Here is a 25,204-nt window from a genome sequence, read left to right on the forward strand (position 1 = left end):
TTATATTGTTCAAAAAAATTATATTTTAACATAAACTTTAAATTCTTATTCCTGTAACATTGAATAAACCACATTCTGGTGAAAATGATCTTCAGTAATTTAATGTAACGATTGAAGAATTATGAGAAACAAATTAAAATATTATACATGATAATAATTCATTAAAAATAACAGATGTTATTGAAAGTGTAAATAAAAAGACATAAAACGTTAATAATTACCGGCGGTCGATAAAAGTAGAAATCTAGTTTCTTATTTCGATTGATTTTATACGTTGAAGAAAGATGTCGCCAGTCGCCATAAAATAAGTGATTAACTTGACCATTGTAAGATTCGGCGCCCATGCGCTACTAATGGAGGTTACGAGCTTTTATATATAGGATAAGGTCATTGATTATTATCATCGTGAATTACAAAATTGTAATAAATGCTATTAATCAATATTACGTGTAAATTAATTTTTAATAAAAAAAGCTCATTTGAAATAAAATAGTTCAATTTCATTTTCTACTAAAAAATATATAATTCGTTGAAATCCTATTATAAAAGATTAATTACAGTTTGAGATACAGAACTCATCCCATGGTGTCTTCTATTATTTTATACTAATATTTTGTAGCATTCATTAAATATGTATAACATAGAAAAGATAAGCTTTTCATTTATTCTTTTTCATAAAAAGACAAATAGGCGCGCGCCGTAGCGCGCGCAAGACTGCTCGTATAATTTAAAATAAAAAGTACTTACATGATCTGAACTATTTCCATTGTTTCCAGCCATTGACAAATCCGTTGCACTTTGCCTCTGCATTTTGAGAATATCGGGAGCTGGAATGACCTCAAATCTAGAGGGTCGTCTCGACCTTTCTTGTTCTTTCAGTTGTCTTTCCATTTCTTCTCTCACCCTCTCTGCTGCTTCCTTTTGCATCATTTGGGCAACCTAAAAATTAGGACATTGATCAATTTTCAAAAAAAAAAAAAAAAAAAAAAAGAATGATCGATACAAAATATAGCTGATTGGTTTCATTTTACAACCCAAAGAATCTTCATATAGCGGAAATAGGGTTGTTTTTCACGAAAATGGGGGAATGAATTCTTTTAAATAAAATGAATGTAGCTACTATTATAATTCAATATTAAAGGATTTCAATTCTTCAGATTTGAACCAATGAAAGATTAATTTTCAGTAACACATTTGCATTTTTACCAAAAAGATTGAATTTCTACTAAAAGAAATGAATTTTTAACCCTGTGAACGATTTTTTCAGAAAATAATTAATTTTTAAACTCAAGAGATCAATTTGAAACCAAATTGTCCATTTTTGGATCATGAAAAGACTATTTTTTGAAAATAAATATAATAGTTGATGTTTTAACTAAAAAATATTTTTATTTTCAGGCATTGTTGTTCCAAAAGTTATATATACGGGAAAAATAGTTTTTCTATGATTTTAGCATTTAAGTGCTAGAATCTTGAAATTTTCCGTTCCTTCTATAACGGGTCCAGCAGACCCGAGCAAAATTTATACTGAAATATCTCCGGTTTAAATAGACTTAAGTCCACTTTTTTAAAATTGAAATCCAGATTTTCGCAAAAAAGAATGATGTAAAAATAGGTATGAAATTTAATTGCTTTAAATAAATATTTTGAAAAACATGAGATAACTTTTTAGGAAAAAAACTCTGCTAAAATAAATATCAGGGTCTCTGCGTCCCTTCTAGCACTTGAGAGTTAAGAATAAAAATATTATTACTGATGGCATTTCAAACAAAAACCATTATTTTCGATGAAAAATGTTAAAATTCACAATGAAAAATGTTATTTAAACATGTTTTTTGCAATTGAATTTTTTCGGGTCGTCGCTTCTTACCCATTTTTGAAAAAAATTGCATTTTAATAAATGACAGCTTTTCCCGGAAAAACATTCTTTACAACTCTACTGTTCTCAATTTTAAAAATAACTGATTAATATTAAAATATAATTATTTGTTTAAAAAATGTATTTTTTTAACAAATTTTTCTAACAATTTCAGTCATAGAAAAATTTCCTTTAAAAATTAGAAACAGTTGATTTGTCGATGTTTTTCCGGGAAAAATAAGCGATCATTTATGAAAATGAAAATATTTTCCAAAAATTGGTAAAAAGAGAAGGTCAGAAAAAATTCAATTTCAAAAAGCACGGTTAAAATAATTTTTTGTACATTTTAACATTTTTATTTGAAAAATAATGTATTTTATTTAAAATGACATCAGTTACAATATTTTGATTCTTAAAATCATAGAAAGACTATTTTTTTGAGATATCTGACTTTTAAAATGACAATTACCTTAAATGAAAAACAATTCAGCTTAAAAAAAAATTCAACTTAAAAAAATAACTTAAAAAAGCAGTTAAATTTTGCAACCAAAAAATATCATATACCATAAAAGTTTTTTTTAATAATGCAACTTTAAAACAAGTAGTTGAATTGAAAAAAAGAATAGTTTTATTTTTAACCAAGCCAGATTAATTTTAAATCAAACATTTGCATTTTCAACAAAAAAGATGAATTTTCTACAAACAAACAAAAATCAACTTTCAAATTTAAAAATAAATTTGCAACAAAACAATTAAATTTTAAGGCAAATAGATGAATCCTCAATCAAGAAAAAGAATTTTTAACGAAACTATTCAATTTTTACCCAAGTAGTTGATTTTTCAACTACGTAAGATGAAATATTAGCAAAAAACATAATTTTAAACAAAAAATACAAATTTTCAATAATTCAAACAGTTTTTATTCAGGTACAACATTAATTAGAAAAAACCGCTAAATTTTTTTGCAAAGAAATCAATCTTCATTCAGAAAAATAAATTTTAAAATGAAGTGTTTTCATTTTCAACCAAGAAGTTAAATTTTAAAGCAAAAAATATAAATTTTACGTGAAAAGTATAATAGTTGTTATTTGAACCAAAAAACTTTTAGTTTAAGTCAAAAACTATTGATTCAAAAAAAAAATGGGTTAGATTCTTTAAACAAAGAAATTAACCTTCAACCAAAAAAAGTAAATTTAACAAAAATTAATTTAAGTTTTAAACAAGTAATTTAATTTTTAACTAGAAAAGATGAAATAAAACAAGATAAAATTTATACATAAAGGGTGAATTTTCAATAACAAAAAAAGGAATTTTCAACAAAATAATTAAAATTAAACTTTTAACTGAGTAGTTTAAATTTTAACCTAAAAATATGAATTCTTAATAAAAACTACATTAGTTGTTATTCGAACCAATTAAAGATTTTAATTTTAGATAAAAAAAGGTTTAATTCAAACTTAAAAGAAATTTTTTTGTCAATTCGAATAGTAATTAAATTGCAGTTAAAAATATAATTTTAAAAAACTCAGATAAATTTCCTGATAAAGGAAATTAGTCCAACAAAAAAAAATTAATTTAAAAAAACATAGTGAAATTTTTATAAAAGCAGTTTAATTATCAACGAAAGAAGATTAATTTTTAACCAGAAAGATAATGTTCTCAGAAAAAATTTGGAACAGAAAATTAATTCTCAAAAAATTTAGATGATTTGTGAACCAGAAAGATGACCGTTAGAACTATAGAGACGAAATTTATAAAGAAAAAGTTGAATTTTTAACCTTGACTTTAAATTTGAGCCCGAAAAGTTTCAAAAAAAGTTCAATCCTAATAAATCTTTAATTTAAAAAAACGAATTTACTATTGAGAAAACTGATTAACAAACAAATTGTTGAATATTCAACTAAAAATGATCACTTTTAACAATATAGTTGAATTTTCACTAAAGTAATTAAATTTACAACCGAAAAAGATAAATTATGAAAAAATATTTGAATTTTCAATATACAAGGATATATTTTCAACCAAATGTTGAATTTTCGATGAAAAATATTGAACTTTAAAGAAAAATAAAAACTTAAATTTTCAATCCAAAATGTCGAATTTTCTATCCAGAACAGTTGAATTTTTCAAAGAGATGATCTTTCTATAAAAGAGAGATGAATTTTCAACTAAAAAGAAAACTAATTTTCAAAAAAATGATTAAATTTTTAACCAAAGAAATGAATTTTCCACCAAAAAAGATGAATTCTCAGTGAAAAATATAATAGTTAATATTTCAATTATAAAAATTTGAATTTGAAATAAAAACAGTTGTATTCAACCAAACATGACGAATTTTAGACAATTTAAACAGTTGAACTTTCAATTTAAATGACTAATTCTTTAATTAATTTTTAATGAAGTAGTTATATTTTTTAACAAAGAAATTAATCTTTAACCAAAATAATAAAAAGCAGTTGATATTTCAATCAAAAAATATTTTATGTTCAATTTAAAGACAGTTCAAATTTACCATAAACGACGAAATTTTTACAAAATAGTTAAATTTCCACTATAAAAGATTTTCTAACAAACAAGATAAATTTTTAAAACAAAATAGTTGAATTTTTAACGAAAAATTTTAATTTTAAAGCCGAGGGCACGAATTTTTTATAAAAAATAAAGAATTTTCAATAATATAGTTGAATTTTCGACAAAAAAATATAACTTCTCAAAAAATAGTTTAAAAAAAAATAAAATAACTTAATTAAACAGAAACATTTTAATTTTTAAACAGATGATCTAATTTTCAAAAAAAAAGATTGCACTATGACCATAAACCAAAAAGTTGAATTTTCATTCAAAGAGAAAGAATTTTCTGTAAAAAAGTTTTTTCTTATTGGGTCCTATTAAATCAGTTCGCATTTCTGCGTAAAAAGAGAAAACCGAAAAGTTTCATCAAAACAGGGGAAAAAGAAAACTTCTTTTCAAAAATGGGAAAATAAGGGAAACAGTGTCATAAATAAGATAATAATTTTCCGAGCGTTATTCTATAAGTACCTGTAATCGCCTTTCTCGACCAATATGTTTCTCTATCAGTTTTATTAGCTCTAGTCTCTGAATTGACCCAAGTAGGATCATCGAATCAGGATTATCTACTAGTGGAAATCCTCGAAGTTTTCTATTTTCTTTAAGGATTTCTTTTAACCTCTGATATGAAATACCATGCCAGATGTACTTAACATCTCGTACCATAAAGTCTTCTACGTAAATATTGTACATACCTAAAAATAATTTGAGGAAACATTATAAAAATATAGAGACTCGTGTGCTAAAATTTAGGGGAAATCATACAAGAATAGGTCACTTTATGAAGTAGGTCGTTTGATTTTTTAGAATTAAAAAAAAATTATCAAAGCTTTTGTTTATAACATTTGAAACAATATTCAGCACAGATACTGTATTTTGCTGCTATACTGGTCAAGTTTCCTTTGAAATAAACCTTCTGTATAATTGGTTTGTTCCATTGTGTTTTCATCTTACCGTGCTGTAAGACTAGCTAATGTTGATTAATGTTGGCAGAATCAGAATTCAATCAAAAAATGTTTAATTTTGATAATATACTGGTAAAAATAAAGAGCACGCATACAAAATCCAACATTTTCTAATTTGTTCTTACTTGGCCAACATAAATTGACATTACCTAATCTTGCATCATGGTTAAAAGAAGATTCAACAATGGAACAAACCAACTATGTTGGATTGTTTTGGTATACTGATGCACTTTTCCTTGATAGAACCCATCTGTATAGTTCGTTTGTTTAATTGTATCTTCTTCCAAACGTGCTGTAAGATTGGTTGATATCAATTGATATTGACCAGGTCAGTATTCAATAGGAAGATTTAGATTTTGTTGGTATACTAATCTAAAGAAATCAGCATATGAACAAATCTAACATCCTTTAACTAAATTTTTACCTAGTCAGCACCAAATAACATCCGTTACACTTACAGCACGGTTGGAAGAAGATACAACATTGGAGGATACCAACTATACAGATGAGTTCTTTGAAAGGAACATATTTTGGAAATATATTTTCAACATTTGGAACAATATTCAGCATTGAAGTTGGATTATGTTGATTTACTGCGCAAATTTTCTTTGAAAAAACTTCGAAATATTTGGTTTTTTCGATTCCTGTATCTTCTTCCAATCTTGGTGTAAGATTAGCTGATGTCACTTGATGTTCACTAGGTAAGAATTTAATTAGAAAATGTTGGATTTTGTTAAAATACTGGTTTAAGAAAACATTATATCAACAAAATCCAACATCTAATAATCAAATTCTTACCTAGTCAACATCAATTCACATTAACTAATCTTATAACACCACTGGAAGAAAATACAAAACAAACCAACTATACAGATTGGTTCTTTTAAAGTAAAATATTTTGAGATATATTTTCAACATTTTCAACAATATTCAGCAAAAATATTGTATTTTGTTAGTATACTGGTCCAGTTTCCTTTTAAAGAACCTATCGTTAGAGTTGTTTTGTTCCATTGCTGTATTATCTTGTAACCGTGCTATAAGATTAGCTAATTTTAACTGATATTGACTATGTAATAAATTAATTAGACAATTTGAATTTTCTTAATATGTTGGCCCAAAGACACCAGTATTTGAACAAAATATTACATCCTCTATTTCAATTTTTATCTGGTCGATTTCAATTAACATCTGCTAATCTTACAGCGCACTTTCATGAAGGTACAGCAATAAAACAAACCAACTATAGAGATGGGTTCTCTCAAAAAACAATATTTTGAAAATATATTTTTACTATTTGGAACCATATTTAGTGCAGATGTTCGATTTTGTTGGTTTACTATTCCAATTTTCTTAAAAAGAACTGCGAAATAGTTTTTGTTCCATTGTTGTATCCTCTTACAACCGTGCGTTAAGATTAGCTGATGCTGCTTGATGTTGACCAGGTGAGAACTGAATGAAAATATGTTGACTTTTATTACTATCTTGGTGAGAAACAGTAAACTATAAACAATCCAACATTTTCTAAATAAATTCGTATCTAGTTCACATCGATTAATATCAGCTAATCTTACAGCACGGTTGGAAGAAGATTCAACAATGAAACAAACAAAACTGTACAAATGGGTTCTTTCAAAGGAAAATATTTCGATAATATATTTTTAACATTTAGAACAATGTTCAGCACAGATGTTGCATTTTGTTGGTATACTGATCCAACTTTCTTTGAAACAACCCATCTGTATCGTTGTTTTCTTCCATTGCTGTATCTTTTTCCAACAGTGCTGTATGATTAGCTGATGGTAATTCATGTTAACTAGGTAAGAATTTAATTGGAAGATTTAGATTTTGTTTGTATATTAATGCAAAAAAGCCATTGCTGTTGGAGGAACATACAATAATAAAACAAGTAAACTATACAGATGGGTTCTTTCGAAAGATAATATTTTGTAACTGTATTTTCTACATTTGGAACAATACTCAGCATAGAGGTTGAATTTTGTTGGTTTAAGGGTCCAAGTTTCTTTAAAAGAACCCATCCGTATAGTTTGTTTCTGCCATTGTTGTATGTTCTTCTAACCGTACTGCATGATTAGCTAATGGTAATTGATGTTAACCATATAAGAATTTAATTAGAAGTTTTAGATTTTGATGGTATACTGGTCCAAAAGAAGCGTATACCAACAAAATCCAAGATTTTCTTTTTAAATTATTACATTGTCAAAATTAATTAACACCGGATAATCTTACAGCATGGTTAGAAAAAGATACAGCAATGTAACAAACCAACAATAAAAATTGGTTCTTTCACAGGACAATATTTCGGAAATGTATTCTCAACACTTGGAACAATATTCACCACAGATGATGCATTTTTTCGGCATACTGTTCCAGTTTTCTTTGTAAGAACCGTTCTGTATAACTGGTTTGTTCAATTGTTTCTTCTTCCAATCGTGCTGTAATATTGGTGGATATTCATTGATGTTCACCAAGTAAGAATTTAATTATGATATATTTTATTTTTTAATATACTATTTTTTAGACCAATATACCAACAAAAGCCAAAATCTTCTAATTACATTCTTACCTAGTCAAAATCCATTATCTTCAGCTAATTCTGCAGCGTGTTTAAAAGATACAAAAATGTGACAAATCATCTATAAAAATGGGTTCCTTCAAAGGAACTTATTTTGGAAATATATTTTTAACATTTGGAACAATATTCAGCATAGGTGTTCGATTTTTTTGTCATACTGGTTCAACTTTCTTTCAAAGAACCCATTTGTATAGTTATTTGGTTCCTTGTATCTTCTTCTAACCGTGCTGTAAGACTAGCTGATGGTAATTGATGCTAAACAGGTAAGAATTTAATTGAAAGATTTAAATATATTTAAATATCTTGTCAACATTAATTAATATCAGTGAAATTCATAGCATGGTTAGAACAAGATACAACAATGGAACAAACTAACTATACAGATGGCTCCTTTTAAAGGAAAATAGACAGAAAAACATTTTCAAGATTTTATTGGTATAATGGTGCAGTTTCATTTAAAAACCCCTAACTATATAGTTAGTTTGTTCCATTGTTCCAACCGTGCTGTAAGATTAGCTATTGCTCATTAATATTAAATAGGTAATAGTTTAATCAGAAAATGTTGGATTTTTTTAGTGTTCTGTTAAAAAAAAAGTATATTAACTAAATCCAACATTTTCTAATTAAATTCTTCATTGGTTAACATCCACTAATCCTACAGCATTGTTGATAGAAGATACAGCAATGTAACAAACCATTGATATAAGCGGATTCTTTCAAAGGAACATATTTTGTAACATTATTTTCAACTTTCTTTGAAAGAACCTTTCTTTATTGTTAATCTGTCCCATTGTATGCTGTTCCAATCGTGCTGTAAGATTAGCTGATTTTAATTGATGTTGATCAGGTAAGAACTTAATCAGAAGATATTGGGTTTTGTTTTTACAGTTGTAAAAAAGGTATACAAACCAAATAAAACATTTCTTCATTTTGTTACCTGTTCAATGTCAATTAACATCAACTGATCCTACACTACGTTTGAAAGAATATACAATCATGTAACATACCAATAAAGATGGGTTTTTTCCAAGGAACATATTTTAAAAATATATTTTAGAAATAGATTTGCAACATTTGAAACAATATTCAGTACAGAGATTGGATTTGGTTTGTATACTAATCCAGTTTCCTTTGAAAGAACACATCTTTATAGTTTGTTTGTTTCATTGTTGTATCTTCCTGAAACTGTAATGTTGGAATAGCTAATGTGTATTAATGTTGAACAGATAAAAATGTAATTAGAACATTCAAATTTCATTGGTATATTAGTTTTTTTGGACCAGTATACTAATAAAATCTAAGCCTTCTATTTAAATTCTTATCTCGTCAACATCAATTAACATTAGCTAATCTTACATTACGGTTGGAGGAAGACACAACAATGGAACAAACCATCAGAACAAAACCTTATCACAACTGGAAAAAATTTTTTCAAAATACTACGACTAACAAATGTAATTTGAACAGTTTTTAACCAAATACAATTTTTCCATGGCAGTCTTTTCCTTTGTGATAAAATTTTGAAACTTCGAGACTAATTTATCTGAAGACAAAGGCTTTTCTGGGTTTTATTAATAATTAGTACAGAAGTTTTTGTCACGCAGCTGATTTTGTCTAAATTAGATCAGCAAGTGCATACAATTTTAAACATTTCTTTAAAAAATTGCTATCATTGAATCGACTCGAAAATAAGAATTGTCAAACATGTTGAAATATGCCTTCCTATCAGTTCAGTTTAGTTAGGTTTTGTGAGAATTGCATTTTACCAACCATTTAAGGCTTCCAGAATCCGAAAGCATCAATAAATCATGGTTCCATTTAAAAGTATTAACAATGAAGAATTTTTGATATTTTTTCATACTAAAATTATTCTTACTGGGAATTTAGGATTCATATTTTACAACTATACAATAATAAAAGTGACTTCATCCCTAACTTTCCCACCAAAGATGATGACCTATTGTTCAAAGAGAGCTGTAAAAAAGATACTTTGAGTCTGCAACCCAAAAATAATTATATCAACGCAATGATGGATTTCATTAATTCTTTTCAGAAAAAGCAGTTGAAAGATTAGCTAAGCGTTCCGGGTGGGTGATTTTTTTGCAATCATTTTGTATAAGATATATAAAAAAATTTTATTAGTGACCTACTCTTGCATACTTTCCGCGATTGGGATTTATCAAGCCTTTCTTACCGAACATTCCTTAATGAATGCTATTAAAAACAATGACTTGGTATTACAAATAATATGAAAATCATGAGATTTTCTAGTTTTTGTACACATTTATTATGTTTAGAAGCTTACGAAAATATAAAAAATTACCTACCAGAACTAGAAGGTAAAAGATCTGGCAAGTAGGGTAACTTCTTGATGAGGATGATGCTGTCATATATACTAGGTTGCAAAAGAGCAGCAATGGCATTGCTAATTAGGACAGCTATCATCACAGGAACAATGTGAGTGATTTGTCCAGTCATCTCAAAGATGATAACACTCACTGAAATTGTGTGTGTCACTGCAGCGGAAAATGCAGCTGCACCAACTGTAGCATATCCACCTGACAATGTATTTGTATTTTATGTAATCATAACCAGTTTTTTAAGTTAGAAAATTTAAATATTTGTTTTCTTGTTTTTGATTAGGATTTAATATAGTTATTTTCACCTGGAATAATGGGAGTTATGACACCACCATATCGGACACCTGTTGGGAACCACAATGCCATTGCTTCTCCCACACATCTACCAAGGGCTGCCCCAATTTTAAAAACAGGAATGAAAATTCCAGAAGGTACAGGTACAGTGGAACTTATAATGGAAAAGACGAACTATAAAAAAATTAAATTATTAAATTATATAATGATCTTTGGATTCATTATTTCGCTTTGTCAACATTAAAACTCCTATGTTTCCGCTCATTTATTGTCTGGGATTATAAATAGATTAGCTAGGATAAGTAGATTATTTGGATTATATTAGATAGATTAGATTAGAAATGTATAAAGAGTAGATTACACAGTATTAAAATTAAATTATAAGTGTATTACTGAGGATTACAAGTGGATTACAAGTGGATTTCATATGTATTTCAAGTTGTTACTTGGGATTGACTATGATTACAAGCATATTAACTCGAATTACAGGCGGATTACGAATCGATTGCAAGTGAATTAAAAGTGAATTACAAATAAGTTACAAGTGGATTGAAAGTGGATTGCAAGCATATTACTTGGAATTGAACCAGATAAAAAGAATATTAGCTAGGATTACAAGGGGATTACAAGTGGCTTGCAAGTGTATTTCAAACAGATTATAAGTGGATTGCAAGCATATTAATTGGGATTGACTTAGATTGCAGGCATCTTAGCTGGAATTACATGGGAATTACAAGTGGATAACAAGTAGATTAAACGTGAATTACAAGTGGATTACCAGTATATTACTTAGGATTGACTGAGATGACAAGCAAATTATCTGGAAGATCAAGGGGATTGTCAGAGTATTACAAGTATATTACTTGGCATTAAATGAGATATATAAATATTATCTAGGATTACAAGTGGATTAGAATTGGATTTCAAGTGGATTACAAGTGGATCGCGAGCACATTACTCGAGATTGACTGAGATTACAGGCATATTATCTCGAATCACAGATGTATTACAAATTGATTGTAAGTGGATTACAAGTGGATAGAAAGTATATCACTTGGGATTGACTGAAATAAAAAGCATATTATTTTGGATTATAATTGGATTAGAAGTGGATTGTTAGTGGATTGAAAGTGGATTACAGGTGGATTACTTTGGATTAAATGATATTACAAGCTTATTATTTGGGATGACAAGTATATTACAAGTGGATTACGTGTAAATTAGAAAACGATTACAAGTGGATGGCAAGTGTATTGCTTAGGATTGACTCAGATTACAAGCATATTATTTAGGACTACAAGTATATTATTTGGGATTGACTGAGATTACAGGTATATTAACTCGAATTACAGGTGGATTATAAATGGTTTGCAAATGTATTAAATGTGGATTAAAAGCTTTAATACTTGACATTGACTGAGATGACGAGCATATTATCTGGGATTTCAAGTGTATTACAAGTATATTACTTTGAATTGACTGAGATTACAAGCATATTATCTTAGGTTACAAGTGAATTGTAGGTGGATTAAAAGTGGATTAAAAGTGACCTGCTTCAGATTAAATGAGATTACAAGTTTATTAGCGTGGATAATAATTTTATTACGAGTGGATAACAAGAGGATTAAATGTGGATTACAAGTCGATTACAAGTGGATGGCAAATATATTGCTGGGGATTGAATGAGATTACTAGCATATTATCTAGTATCACAACTCGATAACAAGTGGATTACAGATGGCTTACATGTGGATTACAAGTATATTACTTGGGATTAAATGAAATAACAAACATTATCTGGGACATCAAATGGATTACAAGTAGATTACAAGTGCATCGCACGTGTATTACAAGTGGATTGTAAGAATATTACTTAGTATTGACTAAAATAAAAAGAATATCATCTAGAATTACAAGTGGATTACAAGTGTATTTCAAATGAATTGCAAGTATATTACTTGGGATTGACTTAGATTACAAGCTTATAAGCTGGGATTCTAAGTGGATTATAGATGGATGAAAAGTATATTACTAGGGATTGACTGAGATTACAAGTATATTATCTGGGATTGAAAGTGGATTGCAAGTGAATTAAAAGTGAATTGCAAGTATATTACTTAGGGTTGACCGAGATAAAAAGCATAGTAGTTAGGATTACAAGTGGATTTTAAGTGGATTTCCAGTAGATTTAAAGTGGATTACAAGTGGATTGCACGTATATTACTTGGGATTTATTGAGAATAAAAGCATGTTAGTTGGGATAAAAAGTAGATTGCAAGTGCATTACAAGTGGATTAGTCAAAAAACTTGAGAAAATAGCTGAATTGTCGAAATTAGTTAACTACCAATAAAATACTTATAATTTTAACGAAATAGCTGAATTTTCAACTCATAAAAGAATAGTCCAATTTCTTAATACATGTTTGAATTTTATTCAAAAAATTTTAACTTTTTACCAAAAGTAGTAGTTTTTAAAAGTAGTTTTTAAACAAAATATGGGTTTAAAAAAATAACCTTTAACTAGCTTTATCTTTCTTTAAAGCCAAAAATATGAATTTACTAAATAAAAGTTGGATTTTTAATTAAAAAGGATTAATTTTCAACAAATGAGTTACATTTTTAACAAAAGAGGTGAATCTGAAACAAAAAATAGAAGATAATTTTTTACAACAAAAAAATTAAATTGTAACTTTTCTATTAATTTAGTTCAAATTTAAACGAAAGAAATGAATCCTTTTCGGTTCGAAATTCAAAAATTTTGTTAAAAATCAGCTTTTTCGGTTTAAAATGCAAAAATTTTTTTTAAATGTCATCCATTTTGGTTGACAATTTCTTTGTTTTATTGAAAATTTCTCTTTTTTGGGTTAAAAATTCAAGTTTATTCGTAGAAAATGTATTCTTGTTTAAATCTCCTATGCTCATGCTAGGAAATCGAACTTAAATCTGTTTTTAATCAAAATTTAAATATTTAAGCATATATTTTTTGACTCATCTACCCTAGAAAAAAATGTTATTTTTCTTTGATAAATATGGAACTATTTAGTTGATAATTCAACAAGTTAAAGATACAAAGTAAAAATTATTTGAATTCTTGAGTGAAAGTTATAATTAAATGCTTCTCATATTCCAAAATAATTAATTCATTATTAGCTAAATAATTTAAAATATATTAAATTAAATAAAGATTAAAATTTAGTAAATTAAATTTAGGTGACATAAATTGATTATTTGTTCGAAATTATATATCAGAATATTGGACAAAGTTTGCATAATCAAAGTTTATTTATATTAAAACATCCCTATTTCAATTAAATAATTTTTCAAATGATTCTGATGTTGTGAAATGGGTATCTGCATTTAATTTTTAGATGTATATGTTAATGTGTTTTAATTTTTCTGAAATAAATATAAAATTTTACTTATAAATAATATAGTTTAATGATTTTTAGGTTATGAATACATTAATTAATTATGACCTGACTGTTTAACAATATTGAATTACCTTACGATTAAATTATAATTTCTTTTAATTAAGTAGGATAAATTTATGATTTACTTCAAGTTTATTTAATTTAATATTGGTCATAATTTGTATAATAAAAGTTTGTGAATGTTTAAAATACCTCCATTCCAGTTACAATATTTTTGTAAAGTTTTGCGATGTATAATAAAAATCTGAATTCTGATTTCCAAATTATGTGCGAATATCTTTTAATTTTTTCTGGAATAGTTTAAAACGTTATGATTTGTATTGTCAGTTTGTTTTTAAATTTATATAAGCATAAGTATTATAAGATTTTTAAGAAAATTGAAAAAATATTTTTAAATATATCAGATGTGTCAGAAAATATTTTATGACATTTTAAAGAAATTGTTTTATTTTACAGAATATTACAAAACATTAGGAAAATTTCGAGTCCTATTCAAAGATGTTTAGGAATTTTTAAGAAATTTGTAAGAAATCAAAGAATATTTGATCAATTTTCTTAAATGTTTTAAAATTTTTGAATATTTTTTATCTATTTGACTCGTCTCAAATACCTAAAAATATTTTCAACTGCCTCGAATTTTTCTCAACATTTTGAAAAGTCATTCAAAATGTGAAGAAATTACATTATAATCTTCTAAATTTTCGCAAGCATTTGAAAACAATTTGTTCATGCTCTTGACATTTCGAGATTCGTTTAAAGCTTCTGAAGTTTATTTTTGACAGCTTCAAAAATTCGTATTTCTAATAATCTTCTAAGGTTTAAATTATTTTTGAATCTCTTGAATTCTACTTAATTTTTCCTGAATTTACTCGAATTTTTATATTTAAAAAAATGTGATAATCTTACGGACTTGAAAATTTTGCTCTGAAATCTTTAACACTCTTTGCAGAAAATTGTATGAAATCGTTTGATATTTCTAAAAAAACGTTCGCAATTTCCTTTTAAAGTTTGTTATTAAAAATGAAACATCGTTCGAAATTTTCATACTAATATTAAGAAAATTCTTTTTTTCTAATCTCGTTCTTTTCCTGGTTGTTTCTTAATTCTGCAAAATTAAAAAAAGTTGCCTGTAAAATCATTCAGATTCTTCTTTGATAATTTTTGAAATCTTTTGTCAGGTGTTGAAATGTTCTTAAATAATCTGTTGAAATTACCTTTTCAAAATAAAAAATTATTTCAAGGTCTCAGTTAAATTTATGAGAACTCAATTGGTAACGCTGATGAAAAGAAAAAAATGTCCCAAGACTTAAATATCTCTAAATTTTCCATGCATATTGCAGTGTTGCCGAATAGTGTATCATCACCCTACAGAAAGAAAAAAAACGATGACATAACAGACGGTAAAAAATTTACACAAATTTGTGGCTGTAAAAAATGGACACGCGCCTGTCTACTTTTGACTGCCGAATTTTTCTATTTCTGTTTCTTACTGCCCAAGTACCGTTGTATAATTTTTACTGCCAATGTTCTATTAATGCTTTTTACAGATATGAAATTATTAATTATAATTCTATTTTTAGTAATTAATTATATTTTCACTTTTTATTATCAGCAGCTACTAAAGTATATTTTTGACATCTTTAAAACTTTTCATTTCTAGAAATCTTCTCAGGTTTAAATTATTTTTGCATCTCTCGAATCCTAGAAAATTTCACTTTAAAATATTTAACACCCTTTGCAGAAAATTTTAGAAAATCCTTTTTTATTTTTAAAAACCTTTTTCAATTTTCTCCTAAAGTTGATTATTCAACATAATAAATCGTTTAATATTTGCACATGAATATCAAAAAATTCTTTTTTTTAATCACGTCCTTTTCCTGATTGTTGCTTAATTCTGAAAAATTAAAAAAAGGTGCCTTTGAAATAATTCAGATTCTTCTTTGATAATTTTTAAAATCTTTTGTCATGTGTTAAAATGTTTTAAAATAATCTCTTGAAATTAATTTTTCAAAATAAAAAATTATTTCAATTATTCCTAGGAAACTAAATTTTTTTTAATTTTCGTCAAACTTTACAAAATTCTTCAAAAATCTTTACAAGTTTTTATTATTTTTTAATCGTTTAAAATTACTGAACGTCTCTTAAACTTTCTCGTATTTGAAAGTACATTATTTAAACCAACATAATTTTTTTTTTAAATGTGCAAAAAAATTGTACAAGAAGGCTTTAAAAGAATTATGTTCCTTAATTTTTCTAAAATTATCTAAGATGGAAAAATTGCAAAAGTCTAAAAAATATTTTACACGCACTTTTAAAAAATTTTAGGAAACAATAAAAAAAGTTTTGTGATTTCTTTTCAATTTTCTCTTGGAATTCATCGCAAAGCAATCGTTTAAAACGTTGCCATGAACTTTCTTTTATTCTCTGGACGCCCTGCAATTTCAGTGGAAATGCAGTTTACCGAAAGCTCCTAATAGCTTGTTAGCCACTGAAAGCGAATCGTCCGGTCGGGCGCGGTCGGGTTCGTCCTCGTTCAATTTCGGCTTTGAACGAGACTTGTCTTTGCAGCGTGTAACAGAGCCGATTCACCGACACGCCACGTTTGTCCACTTCTTACTGCCAAGTTTTTCTGTTCCTCTTTCTCACGGCCCAAGCACCGTTGTCCACTTTTTACAGCCAATATTCTATTGCTACTTTTTACAGCCGTGAAATTATATCCATTTTTTTAGGCACTTTTCTATAGCTGCTTTTCACTCACCAACGAGATATTTCCACTTTTTATTGTCAGCCGCTCAAATGATATTAAAAAATTAAAATCCGCGAATAATATCTCGCTCTTTAATATTACTCATAGTAATTGTAAATACTACGAAAAATGAGGAAATTTCGAAAATAAAGTTCTCGGGCAACCTGCCTAATTCTACTAGCAATCACTAAAAAAAGCATTTCAGGTAACTGCAAATTATGTAATGTGAGAGGAGAAGGGGAGGGGGAAAAGTATTTTGTTACGGTTTGTTAAAGAGAGGAGGAGGAGTCTTAGAGAGGGCCTGAAACCCGTTACGTAATTTAAGTACGGCCCCTTACTGACTTGCTGTATCATTGTGATTGTAAAATTTCTTACCGTAAACAAAGTAAAACTTAGAAGTCCAACGAAGACATCGGTGTATGGTGTGGCCCAGTGTTTTACGACATTCACTTCTTCAACACTGAGATTTTCCCTTGTCCATGTGAAGTTAGTGAACAGGCCGTGAACTTGGTCATGAGTATTTAAATCTCCAGCCATGAATTGACCAAGTCCCAAAGGAAAGGATACTGACGAAACCATCAAGGCGACTATTCCAGGGTATAAGAAACGACTGAAAAAAATTATCATCAAGTAATTTTGAGATTAGATGAAGCAATCCGAGTGATTTAAAAGTAGGGACGATTCTCTTATTTAATTTTGATTTGTGAAATGCATTCAAATGTAGACAAAAAAATTGTTGCAAGATCTATACTGATGAAGAAAAATGATAAAGTTGTTTAACTTTAATTTAATAGGGTTATTTCATTTTTCAATCATAAATTAGCTACTGTTTATATTATTAAAATAAAATTTAGTTACCATACTTTATTTTAGAGAAAATTAAAATCAATAGTTCTGTGAACAAAAATAAAAATGATAAAAGCACACTAAAAAGGTGACCAACCAAATCCATCAGAATTGGTTCGTTGATTTCTTTTTTTCCTCTTTTTTATTTCAGTCCAGATTTTTTTCGTTTTTTTTTTTAAGATGATCGTTCTTTTTAATGACAATAAACAACAAACCAAATCCTTCAGGATTGATTGGCTATTTTTGAATTTCATTATAAAATCTAAACACTTTCAAACATGAAAATTTTGGAAACCAAGAAATCTGATGAAAACAATTCCTGAAAATAAAATCAAGAATCTAACGACCAAATTTGCACAACCACCACAAAATGTTCCCATTGGAATCTGAAAAAAGAATCACTTCTCTCCTCTCCTTTCCCCCTAAAAAATAAAAAAAGAAAAGAAAATTATTCATCCTTACTTTGGACGAAAATAAAAAAGGAGGAAAGAAAAATGAAAAGGCAACTAACCAAATCCCCTTCCTTCTTTTTTTCCTTTCGTCCTCTTTATTCCCACCATTATCAAATCCCAATAAAAAAAACTTTTTTAAATATATATCATAATCACCAACATTTCGACACTCATACAGCACCCTTATGAAGGCAAAAAAATGTATAATACAAAATAAAATAAAAATAAAATAAAATAAAATGAAAATTATTATTATTTTCAGGAATTATTTTGATCAATTTGATTATTGGGCGTTAAAAAAATATTTTACATTGTATTTTTTTCCTATTTAAATATCCTAAATTCAAAGAAATCTGATTATTTTTCCTTCTTTTAACCTGAAATTCGGAAGCCAGCCAATAAAATAATGCCACTAAAATCTCAGTTAGCTTTTTATTTCTGACTAGTAAAAGCGATTCCAAAACTCAAGCGACTCGCAATATTTAAAATATTAATATTTAAGACATTTAAATTAGATTAAAATCAAATTTAAATTCCTATTTAACGTCCAAAAAGAAAGTTAATGTATAGAATTCCTGGTAATGAAACTAAGAATCCAACGATTAAATTTGGACAACCGCCATAAAATGCTACTATTGTAATTAAAAAAGATCCTCTTAAAAAAATTCCTAAAATAATCTCTAGACAAAAATAAAAAAGAGAAAAGAGAAATTAAAAGGTGACCAACCAAATTCATCAGGATTGGTTGGTTTCCTTCTCATTTTCCAAATAAAAAAAATCTCTGGACAAAAATAAAAAGTTGGAAAGAAAAATGAGAAAGAAACCAACCAATCCTGATGGATTTCGTTTGTTCCCTATTATAATTTCAAAAAGGATCCTCTTTAAAAAATATATAATCTGCACAAAAATAAAAAAGAGAAAAGAAAAATGAGAAGGCAACCAACCAACCGTGAAAGATTTGGTTTGTTGTCTTTTGTAATTTAAAAAAGGATCCTCTTTGAGAATTAAAAAAGCCGCACAAAAATAAAAAAGAGGAAAGAAAAATTAAAAGGCAACCAACCAATCCTGATTGATTTGGTTTGTTATCTATTGCAATATAAAAAATAATCCTCTTTATGAAAAAAACTGTAAAAGCGCTTCCACAACTCAAAGTCTTCGCAATATTAAAAGAATTAATATTTAAGATATTTAAATTAGATTAAAATTAAACTTAAAATCCTCTTAAACGTTCAATGAAAGAGTTAATATATAGAATTCCCGATAATAAGGCCAAGAATGCAGCGACCAAATTTGGACAACCATCATAAAATGCTCCTATTGTAATTTAAAAAAAGATCCTCTTCAAACAAAAATTCCTAAAAAAAATCTCTGGGTAAAAATAAAAAAGAGGAAAGAAAAATGAGAAGGCAAACGACCAATCTTGTATGATTTGGTTTTTTGCTTATTGTAATTTAAAAAAGGATCCTCTTAGAAAAAATCTAGACAAAAATAAAAAATGAAAATGAGAAGGCAACCAACCAATCCTGATGTATTTGATTTGTTTCCTATTGCAATTATAAAAAAAAGATCTCTTCAATAAAAATTACTACAAAAATCTCTAGACAAAAATAAAAAGAGAAAAGAAAAATTAAAAGGCGACCAATCAAATCCATCAGGATTGGTTGGTTACCTTCTCGTTTATCTAATTAAAAAAAAGTTCCTTAAGAAGATTTTTGGAGAAAAATAAAAAAAGAGGAAAGAAAAATTAAAAGGCATCCAACCAATCCTAATGAATTTGGTTTGTTTCCTATTGTAACTAAAAAAAGGATCCTCTTAAAAAAAATCTGGACGTAAATAAAAAAGAGGAAAGAAAAATAAGAAGGCGACCAAACAATCCTGATTAATTGGTCTGTTACCTATTGTAATTAAAAAAAGACCTCGTTAAAAAAATTGCTGAACAAATCTCTGGACAAAAATAAAAAAGAGAAAAGAAAACTGAAAAGGCGACAAACAAAATTGATTAGGATTGGTTGTTTGCGTTCTCATTTTTCTAATTAAACAAATGCCTAAAAAAAAGTTTGGACAAAATTAAATTAGAGGAAAGAAAAATGAGAAGGCAACCTTAAAGTAAAAGTTATTTGGTAAACTTTAAAAATCCAGAAATTAAAGTAATTTTTTGTCCAACTTATACTTTATAGTTATGGTCAATGAAATGAAAAATAATAAAATAAGGAAGAAAGACGACCCCTAAATTTTCTTCCATCTTTTTTTCTCTCCTATTTTGTATTCTTACTTTTTTTAATCCTAATAAAAAAAATCACCAGCCTTCTAGTTATCAATAAAAATAAATCATAAACTTTTCCTTGTGTCTGAACCCATTAGGAAACAAAAATTGTACAGGAAGATGGGGAAAAAAAGAAAAGAGATTTGAATACTGCCTCTCTTTTATTTTTAGATTTTCAAATTTGGGTGTGTATTGTCCAAATTGGATCGTTAGATTTTTTATTCATAAAAATTAATTTTTTTGAATATTCTGATATATGAATTTCATCATGGACGATGAAAATTAATTAAAATTTTTAGTTATCCTGAATTGAATATCCTAAATTTTAATTATTTAATTTTTCAAATTAAATGAACTTTCTCATTGATATACTTAAAAGGCGAAATTCTTTTCTTGAATGTTTGCGAACACTCCTGGATGGAATAATGCCAAAAGTCTGTGTGCCAACAATTTGAGGAATTTCCTCAATTTCTCAAATTAAATTACTATTATTTATTATGAAAATTTTCAGCATCTGTATGAATTTCCAATACCTCGCGACTCCTATCATATTTTAAGCTTTATCACAGAAAATACAAATTTATAAATTGATTTTTTATTTGAAAAGTAAAATAAATTTTTGTTATCATATGTACGACACTGAAAATATTTAAACAATTTTTTTTTAAGATTTCTTCAACTAAAATGTTTTTATAAGTATTTATTTCATGTTTTAATGCCGTTAAAATGTTTTCATGAAAACGCCGCTAAAACATTTTTTAAAGAATATTTAAAGAATTATTTAAGTACAAGTTTTTTAAATAACTTTGTATATTTATTATAGTGTGATTTTAAAAAAATAACAGAAAATCCAGGAAATAAAATTTTTTTTGAATTAAAATTTGTTTATAAATAATTATTTAAACTAAAATTTTTATAGAAAAAATGAAAGGAAAATTTTTTCATCAAATGTTCTTCGTTATACACTTTTTATTGAATTATTTAAGCACAATATTTGTTATTTTTTACTGCAGTTTAAAGGTTTCCATCAAAGTTTGTTGCTATTTTTTTAAAAATAATATTTAAACAATTTTTTTTAAATGTTGAAAATAATGTTGTATCTTTACTACAAGTTAATTTTAGACAAATTCTACTTTGAAAAAAAATTTTCAAACAATATTTAAATAATAATATAACTGATTTTTAAAACTCTTTTAAATTTTTAGTACAGTGCGATTTTATAAAAATTTTACTTTGACAAAAGTGTTAATATAATTCTAATAATTATAAAAAAATTTATATAAATTTTCAACTGCAATGACAACTGAAGAAAAACTTTTTCAATTATAAATGGTCTTCCTGCAAGAAATTATTTTTTATAAATTACGGAACTTTTCCAAACATTATTGTGAAATAAATTTTTTCCTAAAAAATTATCTATTGATTTTTGCTTCTTTGTGTTCTAATGATTTTATGATAAAACAATTTTTTTAAGTTTTAAGAAATCGAAAAAATCGTAATAAAGTATCAAATTTTATTTTAAAAATTTGGGGCGGTCTATTGATAAATTTTGTGTCATTTAGAATTAAAAATCAATTTTAGAAATACAATTTTTTTACAGTTGAATAGTTACGATCGCAGACAAATTTTAAAAGAATTTTGTCGAAAAGTATGAACTTTTTTCATTTTTTTCGTTCTATTTATAGATAAAGTTCTATAAACTGTCAAAAATTCTTTCTTATTTTTTCTTTTTTAAATAATTCCAATTTTGAGGAAGTTTTTTTGGCTCTCCCAAATTTATTTTTTAGCATTTAAATGGTTCTGCCGTGCATTTTTTAAATACTTTTTAATTTCATTAATTAATTTTTAATTTTTTGATTAGGAAAGTTTGACGCTGAAGTTTTTTAAGCTTTTTATTTTAAAATGTTTTATTTTAAAATGTTTTATTTTAAAATGTTTTATTTTTTATCAATAAAAAAAAAGTTTAGTTCGTGGTCCATGACCTAAAACGCTAAAAAGTATTTTTATAACGAAACCTAATTTTACTTAGAATATTACCTTATCAAAAATAACTTATTTATAACTTATTATGCAAACAAGTGCAGTTTTTTGCAAATTTTACATTAAATTTTATTAGCTTATTCTACGTTGACACTTTTTATAATTTAGCCATAATTTTTTAACAATTTTCCATTAATTTAAACCTTTTTTTGACCAAATATAGAACATTTACATCTTATCTGAGTAAGTTGAAAAATTTAATTCAAGTCGAAAATCAACATGAACTATTTACTAATCAGTTCATGGCCATTAATAAAAAGTGCAGATTTTGTCGAAAAAATTCTTTAAATAAATAGAAATGTTTGAAGAATTATGAGTAAGTAATTAAACATGTCATCAAAATTTAAATGTTAAATTGCAGAAAATGATAAATTATTAAGACAATTAAGAATAAATTGAATTCAAACTGCTGACTTTCAATTTAAATTAATTAATGCATGTCACCAAGAGAAGGTGCCAATTTTGTATAATTTGTCAAAAAAATTGTTTAGTAAAATATCAATTGTTCACAAAATTATGACTAAATGATAAGAAAACCACACAATCCAGAATTCCATTAAGGTTGTTGAAAATTTAAACTTTTTCTTATTCCAGTCAAAAGTAAAATTTTAATAATTTAAAATTATTTAAACAATTAAAAATAAGGAAAATTAATCCAGCTGATTTTTAATCTGAACAAATGAATTTAATTTACTCAAAAAAGGTGTACATTTTTTATATTTTATCAGAAAATACTCTATAAACAAATAGAAACTGTTTAAAAATAATGGTTTAATAGTAAAAGATCCAGATATAACAGAATTCTATAAACTTTGTGAAAAATTTGAAAAAACCTACCCTTTTCTGCCTAATTCCAGTGAAAAGTTAGATTGAAACAATGAAAAATTGTTTAAACAATTAACAACAAATAAATTTAAATTTCCTTATTTTTTATGTTCCCTTATTAGTTTATCTCGGTGTCAGGTTACTAGTAATTTTAAAAAAATGTAAAAAAGTGAGAAAAAAATAAACCTTTTCTTTTTTGGAAAATATAAGCAATTTTTTAAAGTTTTTTTCCTTCTTATGATAATACACTATTTTGTACAATAAAAGATATGAATTTCAGCTAAAAATATAAGCAAAGAAGAATAATTTTTAATCAAAAAGTTGCGCTTACAGAAATAATAAATATAATTTGTGCTTAAAAAGATTAATTTTTAAATCAAAATAATAAATTTTTAAAAACATAGTTGAATTTTCCGTTAAAAAAGATTCGAGTTGACCTTCCATCATAAAAATAAGATTTTTTGAAGAAGAAATAAATTTCTAGGAAATTAATCGAGTTTTTTTATTTAAAAAGTACGAATTTTTAACCAAGAAGGATGATTTTTTAATGAAATTGTGGAACTTTCAACCAAATAGTTGCATTTCTATTAAAAAAAAAAAAAAAATTATTTTTAAACGGATGAATTTTTATTAAAAGAACAAAAAAATAGTTGGATTTTCATCTGAAAGAGACTCCAGGTGACTTTTTAAGATCAAAATATTTTGATCCAAGAAAAATAAAATTTCTCTTAAAAAAGATAAATTTTTAATTAAGAAAAAAAAATTTATTAGTTGAACTTTCATCCACAAAACATTTCAGTTTTATTTTTAACGCTTGAATATAAGAAAAAGAATTTTCAAATAGAAATGATCAATTTAAAAAAACTGTAAACATTTTCAGTTAAAATATTAATTTCGAACCAAGAAGAGGCTTTCCCATTAAACAATTACATTTTTAACAAAATACTTCATTCAAAAAAATACATTTTTATTAATTTAGTTCATATTTACCGAATGAGTTGAATTTTCAATTGAAAAAGAATTTTCAATATAATAGTTAAACTTCCAACTCAAAGCGATAAATTCTCAATTAAAAATATAAGCAAAGAAGAATATTTTTAAGCCAAAAAGTTGCATATTCAGAAATAAAAAATATAGTTTTTACTTAAACAGATTAATTTTTAAATCAAAAAAATAAATGTTTAAAAACATAGTTCAATTTTTGGTTAAAAAAGATTTCAGTTGACTTTTTATAATAAAAATATAAAATTTAAACAAGAAATAAGTGTATGAGGAAAACTTAATTTTTAATTTAAAAAAAACGAATTTTTAACCAACAAAAAAAGGCTTTTCCATTAACAGTTCGATTTTCATCCAAAGATTTCAATCGGAAAAATACATTTTTATCCATGTAATGTAACTTTTACTCAAATAATTAAATTTTCAAATAAAATAGATTAATTATTAACAAAATAGTTAAACTTCAACAAAAGAGATGAATTTTCAAATAAAAATATAAGCAAAGAAGAATCACTTTTAACCAAAAAGTTGCATTTTCACAAATAAAAAAATAAAAATTCTGATTAAACCAATGAATTTTTAAATCAAAAAGATATATTTTAGAAATAATGGTTGAATTTTCAGTTATAAAAGATTTCAGTTGACTTTTCTTGATCAAAATAAGATTTTTTTAAAAGAAATAAATTTCGAGGAAAAAATTGAATTTTTAATAAATAAAGACGAATTTTTAACCATAAAGGATGATTTTTTAATAAAATTGTTGAACTTTCTACCAAATAGTTGCATTTCTATCAAAAAAAGATTAAATTTATTTTAAAACAGATGAATTTTGATTAAAAAATTTTTACATACTTGGATTTTCATCCTAAAGAGACTCCAGGTGACTTTTCAAGATCAAAATATAAATTGAAATTTATTTAAATTATTATTATATCATATATAATTATATTTATATTTATTATTA

At 26.1% G+C, this 25,204-nt stretch overlaps 1 protein-coding gene across 10 annotated transcripts in view; it reads right to left on the reverse strand.

The window, feature by feature from the left end:
* LOC117177715 (chloride channel protein 2) overlaps positions 1–25,204 on the reverse strand; it is a 245,804-nt gene that overhangs the window by 19,999 nt on the left and 200,601 nt on the right. For 9 of the 10 annotated variants that reach the window (XM_033368594.1, XM_033368589.1, XM_033368598.1 and 6 more), the window contains 5 exons: positions 17,191–17,425; positions 10,650–10,812; positions 10,312–10,542; positions 4,898–5,121; positions 748–939 (listed from right to left, as the gene is read on the reverse strand). In XM_033368594.1, coding sequence (XP_033224485.1) covers positions 748–939; positions 4,898–5,121; positions 10,312–10,542; positions 10,650–10,812; positions 17,191–17,425 — 1,045 coding nt within the window. The remainder of the gene's footprint in view (positions 1–747; positions 940–4,897; positions 5,122–10,311; positions 10,543–10,649; positions 10,813–17,190; positions 17,426–25,204) is intronic. The other variant, XM_033368597.1, reaches the window with a different exon arrangement.

The sequence above is a fragment of the Belonocnema kinseyi genome, chromosome 8 (genome assembly GCF_010883055.1).
Source record: "Belonocnema kinseyi isolate 2016_QV_RU_SX_M_011 chromosome 8, B_treatae_v1, whole genome shotgun sequence".
Lineage (NCBI taxonomy): Eukaryota > Metazoa > Arthropoda > Insecta > Hymenoptera > Cynipidae > Belonocnema > Belonocnema kinseyi.